General features: G+C 33.7%; 1 protein-coding gene across 1 annotated transcript; it reads right to left on the reverse strand.

Annotated features, from left to right (window-relative positions):
- Positions 1-1,672: 1,672 nt before the first annotated feature.
- On the reverse strand, positions 1,673-7,666 carry LOC143076013 (sigma intracellular receptor 2-like). The gene is made up of 3 exons (XM_076251618.1): positions 7,480-7,666; positions 4,338-4,482; positions 1,673-2,537 (listed from the first exon to the last, which is right to left on the reverse strand). The coding sequence occupies exons 1-3, from the start codon at positions 7,588-7,590 to the stop codon at positions 2,287-2,289; spliced, it is 507 nt and encodes a 168-aa protein (XP_076107733.1). The 5' UTR covers positions 7,591-7,666; the 3' UTR covers positions 1,673-2,286.
- Between the last annotated feature and the right edge of the window lie 2,913 nt (positions 7,667-10,579).

Genomic DNA, 10,579 nt, shown 5'->3' on the forward strand with positions numbered 1-10,579 from the left:
GTAACAATGTATTAGATTTTAGCGAGAGAAATTTATGTATTACTGAAAAATTATTACACCAGGGTTTTCGATATCACAAACTGGTCAAAACATTTACTAAATTTTATCACCGGTATAAGGAAATAATTCGTAAATATAACTCAACATGCAGACATCTTATACGTTCAGGTATTTCACATCCAAAATTTTATGGAAATATTCTTTATAAAGCACAAAAATGTCAGTATTCTCCTCAGAAACTAACAAAACCTTTAAATAGACTTATTAAAAGGGGATATAGTTACGATACTGTTGTAAGGTCATTAAAGATTGCATATTTTGGCTTTAACATTGATTCACTGATAGGGTCTTTGCATCGGAACTAAACACATTTATTTCTAAAAAAACAGTTGTTGGCATGACACGGGTTATGTTCTTCTCATATATTTTATGATAGTATGATACTAAACCCCTAACGGGAGGGATTGTACCTGATATTCATATGATGAAGACATAATCTTTCAATCAGTTTAATTGAGGTCTGGAGCTGGCATGTCAGTTAACTGCTAGTAGTCTGTTGTTATTTATGTATTATTGTCATTTTATTTATTTTCTTTTGTTACATCTTTTGACATCAGACTCGGACTTCTCTTGAACTGAATTTTAATGTGCGTATTGTTATTCTTTTACTTTTCTACATTGGCTAGAGGTATAGGGGGAGGGTTGAGATCTCATAAACATGTTTAACCCCGCCGCAATTTTGCGCCTGTCCCAAGTCAGGAGCCTCTGGCCTTCGTTAGTCTTGTATGATTTTAATTTTTAGTTTCTTGTGTATAATTCGGAGTTTAGTATGACGTCCATTATCACTGTACTATTATGCATATTTTAGGGGCCAGCTGAAGGACACCTACGGGTGCGGGAATTCTCGCTACATTGAAGACCCATTGGTTGCCTTCGGCTGTTGTTTGCTCTATGGTCGGGTGGTTGTCGCTTTGACATATTCACCATTTCCTTTCTCAATTTTATAACTTAAATGTGTTAAACATATGTAATTTCGTCCTTCTGCAATATATTTATTGCATTAAATATAAAAAAAAAAAACAGTTTGAAAAACTTTGAAGAAAAAGCCTGGTATACACAGTCCACACTTAGGACTTTAAAGACGACGAAAATCAAAGGACGATAACTGAATTTCTATTTGCACATAATGAACGAAAGAAATAATTAACCATATAAAAAAGATGTGGTATGATTGCCAATTAGACAATTCCCCACATGAGACCAAAATGACACAGAAATTAACACCTATAGGTCGCCGTACGGCCTTCAACAATGAGCAAACCCCATACCGCATAGTCAGCTACAAAAGGCCCCGAAATGACAATGTAAAACAATGCAAACGAGAAAACTATAACGACCTTATTTATATAAAAAAAAAATGAACGAAAAACAAATATGTAACACATAAACAAAAACCACTGAATTTCAGGCTCCTGACTTGGGACAGGCACATATACACATACTGTGGCGGGGTTAAACATGTCATCGGGATCCCAACCCTCCTCCTAACCTGGGACAGTGGTAATATAACAGTACAACATAAGAACGAACTATAAAAATCAGTTGAAAAAAGGCAGATGGACAAAAATATAAGTGGACGAGGCCGGGTACATCCCAACAACAAAAAGACATATTAACTTTGTTTTTCATTTTTAAAACAATATAAATACATAAACATACGTCACAATGTAAAACTCTCTTATTTTCTTAGAACACAAGTCATTCGTTTTTAAGTACACATATTGAAACAGTTTTTCTGCAAACAGCAAAACCACACTTGTTGTCTGTACAAAAATCTTCATATGGAACGAAAATCATAGAGACTGTTTTCTTAATCCTGACTGATTTCATCTACACAATTAGCCTAAAATCGGTAAAAAAAACCGTGTTCATTGTTTTGACCAAAATGTTTCCAAGCATCTTCATACAACATACTGTACAGTTAACCCACATATAATATTACTCAATTCTAAAATCTGCCATGTTTTTGGAGAAAAGTGAAACACGCACTGCCATAAATTTATGATTTATATGGCATTTGCGATGTTTTATTTACAATCGATTTGAAATCTGACATAGATCTGTAACTCACCATAGATTTGAGTCCTACATATATATAGAACTAACATCAGGCAAATGGTTGCCATGTGTCAGTTACAATAAAGTGCAACATAGTTACAGATCCGTTTCTTTGCTTCTATTTTAACAATACAATTCTAAACTACTAACACACATATTTTGTTTTCACTATTGCATTTTATGTTTCGTCTGCAAATCTGCCCTAAATATAAAATTCGTTAACATTAACATTGGTATAAGTAAGTAGGGGAAATAAAACATCAACAATGCCTGTCTTTCTAATAGCGTTGTTGGTCCTTTTGGTTTTGATTTGCTGAAATCGTTGTGCATAATATGGAAACAAATGGCGGCTGTTGTTGTGGCTACGTGTGCAGAATATACTATCATTGGTGTTCTTATCCATGAACAGTTCTTAATTCCTGAAATGAAAAAAACATGTAATCTATTGTCATCTATTGAACATAGAGATTTCGATAAAAAAAGTCATGTGTTTTGTTAGTTGTTTTGTGCTTAGTACTAATCTGATGGGTAGAGTCCTGTGGGACTGTTCTTTACAATTTCTTCTTATGTTGTGATGTACACTATCCCAGGTTGGGGAGGGATAATGCTCATCAACTCCGCTACATTCTTTCTGTACCTGTCCAAAGTCAAGGGCATCTCATATTCAATGGCAATTGTTGGTTGTTGGTTGCCTAACTGTTGGGTGTTCATAGTTTAAGCATACATCACGCTATTGGCTTCGTCTTTTAAATTGTTATCCATTTATATGTAATGGCAGGTCCTTTTTCCTTTAACTTGATATACGTATCAATGTGGGTTGTTCTCACAGTAGAAGGGCGTGCGGTGGCCTTTAGCTCCTTTAGTTAATTACATCATTTGGCTCCTGCTGGATACAGTTGTGTCACTGCCAATCATGCCATATTTTCTCCATTAAAGATAAAAAGAAAATACCAAAGGGACAACACCATGACAACGAAATGGTTAATAGCACCCGTTTTAATTTGTTACTCTTATCCTATTAAAGTCGATTGTATAGATTCCAGACCATATGAGTATTTGGACTGTATGCATACTTTTAATTTACATGTATACGGTCGGACTGGACGCGTACGGTCTTGCCTGATTTTAAGAAGTTAGTCAAGATTATTAGATATCAATCTATACTAGTGTTACAATTCAACATAACTGAAATCTCCAATTAATATAAAAAGTTCAATTATTATTGGAAATACAATTTAATGGTTTAACTATTTAAAAAAAATCTCTCTTATTTAATATTTAAATATCCTGTATTTAACATATCAGTAATACATATGCAGGACTCTAACGTGCGATGGTCTACTCTGAAGTGCGATGGTCACGCTAAAGTACGATGATGTCTCACGCAAAAGTGCGATGATTGTGTATTTGCTTAAATACGATGGTATAGCAAGCTTAAGTGCGATGGAACAATAGGGTAAAGTTTAAGGGCTAAAACTTTAAAGTACATAGATGTTTAAAACAAGTCTTTTTGCAAAAGCTAGTATGCTACATGTAAGGTATAACATATGATGTGATAGGCTTTATGATTTACCCGTAGTCTTAATTGTATCTAAATTTAGAGGTTTGAGTGTATACCCCACTTTTTATAATACTATATCCAACATCCCCACTTCAAGTTTGTATTGCAAAAGCCATTCTCAACTTCTCTTCATTCTTTGACGTTTATACTATCGTAATCCATTGTCAAATTCCGAAAACTGCAAAATTTATCTCAAATAGTGATATCACCGTTTTCAGCACTTCCGAAGGCACATAATATAACATGCGCATTGCAATGGCCTGACAAATCGCCCTGGCACTATTCGTCCGCGTCCAGCCTAGCCGGACTAATAGCCACTCCTATTTCAGGGGCGGATCCAGACATTTTAAAAAAGGGGGGTTCCTAACCCAGGACAAAGGGGGGTTCCAATTATATGTCCCCATTCAAATGCATTGATCGTCCAAAAAAAAGGGGGGTTCCACCCCCGGAACCCCCCCTCTGGATCCGCGCCTGTATTTAAACGTCATAATCCAACTATATGTTTGACGTCTATACTTTCGCGGAACATCGGACTTTAGCGTATGGAGGCATCACACTGTAGCATATACCATCGCACTTTAACGTGACCAACGTACTTTAGCGTCCCCATCGCACTTTAGACTCCTATATATACGAGCTTATTAATACACAGTCCTACCTTTGATAAATGCATATATAGCTACAATGAAAAAAGGAAACTGGAAGATAAATTCACAGTAGACAAATGTTCTAAACCAAGCTGGAGGGTCAATCATCATAGTGTCCTTGAACTCTGTACAGTACCATGCCTTCAGTTCTACGACCTACAATGAAAAAAGGAAACTGGAAGATAAATTCACAGTAGACAAATGTTCTAAACCAGACTGGAGGAATGCAGTACAAGCTAAATAAATGTTGATTTTTAAAAAAATATATTGATTTGCGAGTTTCAGTTAAATTCATGTATCTAAGTGAACGAATATCAAACGTACAATACAGAAATTGGACAAAAATGTCATTGAAACATATCTATTTGACAAATAAACAGTAGATTGTACTGCATTACATGTTACAATATTCGTCTAGATACAAATTTTAAACAAATTAAGTCATCTCACAGGCCTCCAGATTTTTTGAAAAATTTATTGTTCACCCCCAAACCGGTTTGGCCACAACATAAATTTCAAGTTTATTTACTTTTTTCACAGTGTGTACACGTTAAGTATGTTTAAATGAACATATGTTCCCCTATTTTAGGACTTTATTCATTATAGGTTGAAAAATACAGGTAAAGTTTAGATATGTCTGTAGTCTCCTATATTTTGACTTTAGTGGAACCTTAAACAGAACAATTAGATATCAAGTCGACGACATGGGTATCTTTCAAGTTGGATGTAGAAAATGCATAACCTCCGATTTTTTTTTAAATTACCACGGACGGAAAACATAACAATCTATTAGTTCAGTAATTTTCGTGTCTGCCCTTCCATTATGCAGGCGGAAACACGGTTGAAATAGAACAAAAGAATCGAAGCTCTTTGTTAGAGAAGGCGATAAATGCCTACTGTAATGTTTACTATAGTGACCAAAATTTTAAAAGTTAATAATAACAAATAAAACGACAATTTTCTTCTCAATTACAAAGTGTTTTATTTCAAAAACACCATTTGCATAAGTTTTCAATTTATCTAGTACATAGTTAAGCAGAACAATTACATATCAAGTCGACGACATGGGTATCAAGTTAGTTGGATGTAGAAAATGCATAACCTCCGATTTTTTTTTTAATTTACCACGGACGGAAAACATATCAATCTATTAGTTCAGTTATTTTCATGTCTGCCCTTCCATTATGTGACTCAAGAAAAAATTCCAAAAAATGAGTAACAACTGTATCGAAAAGAGAAAATCGAGTGCACCTTTTTATGTTAGGGCGTGTTTGAGTTGAATATATTGTCTTGCTATCGTACAAAGCAAGAATATTTCATACATCGTCTCGCTTCAGATTCCTTCATTTTTATATATCAAAGCTACAGGTTGACTTTATAACATAAAAAAATCACAGTACTAAAAGATGAAATATATGGGTCATGTAAAATACCTATCTAATGAATCACAAAAACAGTAAGGCCTACTTCGATTCGTCCAACTCGGGTTAGTAGAGTCTATCGAGTTTACTCGACTGACAACCGAACACCCCGAGTTTGACCTTTTGAACCTACCCGAGCAGGGGCGGATCCAGCCATTTTAAAAAGGGGGGGTTCCTTATCCAGGACAAAGGGGGGTTCCAATTACATGTCCCCATTCAAATGCATTGATCGTCCAAAAAAAGGGGGGTTCCAACCCCCGGAAACCCCCCTCTGGATCCGCGCCTGCCGAGTTAACTCGACATCAACCCTGGGTCGGGGCAGGTTTAGTCGAGTTTCAAGATGGCGTCAAGTTGTTGCAACAAATAAAAGTGATACAAATACACTGGTATTTGACAAAATACAGCCGACGAATAAGGCTGGCGTGGCGAATTTATTATTGCCGGTATTTTGGAATCAACAAATATTGTTAATTTGTTAATCAACTGTCGGTAATGTTATACATAAAACAGATTTTTTTTTCTTTCTGAACGATTTTTTTCTCAACCGTTTATTACTCACTAACAAACTATTTTGCAAAAGCACACAGGATCAGGACTTTTTTTCTGAAACACAACGTGTTTTTTTTTTTTTTTTTGTTTTTTGTTATTTTAATACTCAGTTAAAAATAATTTTTCACATCCTTTACTCGATAGAAGAGTTTTGAATTCGATACGGAAAGGTTGCGCACATGCGCATTACCACTGGTCTTTTAACTCGAGTTAACCCGAGTTGGACGAATCGAAGTAGGCCTAAGTGTGTTCGAATAGCTATTTTTTTTACTAAAAGTAATTGACGACAGTCTTTCAAGTTGGATGATGAAAATGCATATCTTCGAAAAATTATAATTTTTAGTGTGTGATAACTACGGTTTAAAATCTTCAACCAATAAAAAAAATCTAGTCTCCCCTTCCACGAAATATTTAATTAGATTTTTTTTAAATGTTTATGAATTTTCGAAAATTCCACCCGACAACCGATCAGACAATAGTTTTAAGTTGAATCAATGCAGACACGGTCATTAACTGATGCTCATTAGCTAGTTGATATATTTGTCTTAAAATACAACTGACATATAAGGATCGTAATGGTGCAATGTGGATATATAAATTTATCGGTTTCCAAGAACAAAATTGGCAGCGCGTCATCCCTACAATGGCTTCCATTTCTACGATTGTGAAAATGAACTGGCGTAATTGGGACATTTTGACAAAGTAGAATCTTGACTGATATGACATTTCACTAGTTAGTGCAAATAAAGCTTCAAATTGTCGTCTTCGGGGACTAAACTTTTATACCTGTTTTTATAGTCTTTTACAACACAACAAGAACCCATGTTCTAACCCGGTTATAATGCAGACATATATATATATTAGCTGTAGATATTATCCTTCGAAGAATATATATTGCTGTTCTAAGTTCGTGCAATATCAAAATCTACATAGGACAATAGTTATGCAATAGCAATGTAAACATGGTAAATACTACTGTGAATTTATAAATTGTTTGAAACTTTCCCTTAAACAAATGACAATTTGTTAAGAACATGCAGCCAACTTGTCTTTTTTAATAGCATTCAATTTGTAAAAGAATAATATTCATATTGATTATTTTTAATATTGCATGATTGTTTAAAAAACTGTTTCTCTAGCTGTCAAGACTGTAAAAACTACATAATATTGACTTTAACTTTACCTTTGTCGGAAAAATCCATTTTGGTAAAAGCACCTGAGCATCTACAAATATGGAAATCGGTATATGCGTAATAAAATAGCATAAAAATATAAAGTCAAGCACAGCCGCCATTGCTTCTCAAACTAGCTACAAGATCTGTTAGTCTATTTAAATGTTCTTTATTTACATCCAGTTTAACTTGTACACAAATATTTTATTTAAAATACCAATTGACCCGTTACAATGATCACATCCGGGGCTCACGAGGGCTACTCCAAACCGGATATAGCTATGTCAAAAATAATTTTAAAGATCACTGATAAATACACACACAATTAGCAGTAAATTTTCATTTAATTGCAAATATAATGGACGATAATTAAGATTCCCAACACATCAAATTGATTTTTAAGACCAATACATTAACTTGTTTACATGAAGTATAAATTACCAGTGGTTATTATGTGTTAACAATGTATCATAAGCTGTAACAAATTACAATAAAGGGACATTTAGTAAAATTCTTTTTTGCCGATTTGACAAAATTCGATTTTACTGATTTGACACGCATTTAGGAATATGATTTATAACATAGTAAAAAGTATATCCAAATTTTAGTCTAGACGCCATCTAATTAACCATCGAGGTGACCTCCGAAAACAGACGCAAATATAACCCGATACAAACTGAATAAACCGTGAATTGGATTTCTTTTAGTTCTGTTTGATCTTATTTTGTATGGGTTAAAATATATGTTAATAATTGTTTTAACCTAGTAAATTAAAAAAAATACTTGTTCATAATTGAATCAGTCATTGATGATCGAATTAGTCATCAATTGGTTTAGTCTTGTTTCATTTTCAATTATGTTGACATTCTTTTCCTTTTAATGACTGTACACGCCTTATTTATGTGGAACCGATCTCTAGATAAAGTTTAAATTGAATGTCACATGAAAACGGATTCAATGAGGTCGAATTATTCACATTTATGTGAATCACTCTTCAACGATGTTTTAATTCTAGCTTATTCATGTTATTTTGACAAAATTGAAACAAACTGGCTCCTAAAAGTGAATTACTATTACGCTGTTACTCTTTCGTTAATGATTGAAAAAAAGTACAAATAATCATATTATGCTGATATTTTTTTATATCTCGTACAAACATGTAGCTAATGCATCTTAATTTAACAACAATATAAGATTTATCATCATGACATCTAATACATAAAACTGAAATTTTAAAGACACAACCCTCTAGTGACAACTATTCTCAATACTATAGACAGTTTGATTCCCCACCCCAGGAGCATTAAGATTTGACTTGCTGGCTAGTCGTTGGATTTCTGATATTACAGTACTTACTTACTGCCCTTGTACGCCATTGGCGTGTAGGACAGTAGATTTCTGATATGTTCCATATTATTGCCAGAAAAATCTTCATAATAGATTTATCAATCTTAGAAATAGCCATGTCTCAAAAAAATAAATCTTAATTTATTTTACGCACGAAAAAGAAATGAGCTTCATCATATAGAACTTAACACTTGTTGTTGATATTTAAATAATAGGGCAACGATCAAAAGAGCTCTAATTTTACATAGTCTTTGTATAGTTATATGTAGACATGGTAGACTGGAATCTAAGCTTATATTTCTTGTATATTGTTTTCATTTTGCTAACCGGGTTCTATAGTACATTGTATTAACAACGTTAGTCTTATCGTTCTTACAAAATACAACTGTTGTCCCGGCTATCATTTTCATTATGCAGTAAATAGTCAGTATCAAAGGTGCCAGGATTATAAATTAGTACGCCAGACGCCGCGTTTCGTCAACATATTTTAAAAAGACTCATCAGTAACGCTCATATCAAAATATTTATAAAGCCAAACAAGTACAAAGTTGAAGGGCTTTGAGGATCCAAAATTCCAACTTGAAAGTTGTGCCAAATACGCGGCTAACTTGGAGGTAATCTATGCATGGGATAAGAAAATCCTTAGTTTTTCGAAAAATTCTATGTTTTGTAAACAGGAATTGATAAAAATGGCCGCATTATATTGATATTCATGTCAGCTACTTTGTGTTGACTACTTGGCTGGCCATGGTGATACCCTCGGGGACGAAACCGGCACGGTCCAGATGACTCTTTCTAAACTTTAGTTGGAATTGTTGTGATTCTGTCTCATTATCTCGCATCTTCTTTTATTCTTACAGATTGAGTTTGATTTTTTTTTTGTTATTAATCATTAACTGCTACAGGGATAACGGCTTTTTCGTTCTGATATGCATGAACTATTTGCGACTGGACATTAACAATTGTTTATATCATTTATATCACGTGTTTTCATCAGTGATTTTTTTTATTATTATTATTTATGTATGATTAAAGTCGAAAATAAATTTATCTTCAGTAGCACCAAGGGGGCGCGTGTAATCTGATCACCGATTTTCAATTTTAAGATCATGGCTGAAATATTTGTGATAAATTTTGCAGTTTTCGGAATTTGACAATGGAACACGATATTATGAGCTTTCAAAAATGATATAATCTTATGAAAGGGACTCTAAAAAATTGAAATCACAAGGAAAATGGGAAATAAAAGATAATTATATATAATTGATCGGAGAATTAGTTTTACAAAATTATTTGATATTCGCTACAGCTGTGTATAGGTGGAAAAGATGCCCAAAGCAAGTGTAGTTGAAAAAGGCCTTTACAATTGCAGGTCTAACTGAATGAAATTTAGTTATAATCCAAAAATTAGTCTTGCAAGACAAGAAAAGAAAAGGAGTACACTGTGACACCCGATCCCCTCACTCAAAATATGGATAACTTTATGTCAAGGGGTCTATAATTCTCTTTGACAGCTACAGACATAATTATTTTGTACCCTTTTCAGCTCTCAGTTTCAGCTAGACAAAATCCTTTACGTTAACTTAAAATGCACGAGTCCAAACACTACCCAAGTTTGTTTTACAAGTAAATTCTTCTCTCTTCTTATATAAAAAAAATATGGGATATATATGATTTTATTCTAATTATTCGTTATCCACATTGGACTATATACTAGTATGAAGAAAACAATTTCAATTACCAGTAACAAGATTAGGCCCTAAC

Source organism: Mytilus galloprovincialis, chromosome 5 (assembly GCF_965363235.1).
Source record: "Mytilus galloprovincialis chromosome 5, xbMytGall1.hap1.1, whole genome shotgun sequence".
In the NCBI taxonomy this organism is placed as follows: Eukaryota; Metazoa; Mollusca; class Bivalvia; order Mytilida; family Mytilidae; genus Mytilus; species Mytilus galloprovincialis.

Coding starts and splice junctions, on each gene's coding strand:
- LOC143076013 (XM_076251618.1), bottom strand. CDS start 7,590: ATGGCGGCTGTGCTTGACTTTATATTTTTATGCTATTTTATTACGCAT. Junction 4,483..7,479: donor AATGGATTTTTCCGACAAAG/GTAAAGTTAAAG, acceptor TTTTCATTGTAG/GTCGTAGAACTGAAGGCATG. Junction 2,538..4,337: donor TATATATGCATTTATCAAAG/GTAGGACTGTGT, acceptor TTTTCATTTCAG/GAATTAAGAACTGTTCATGG.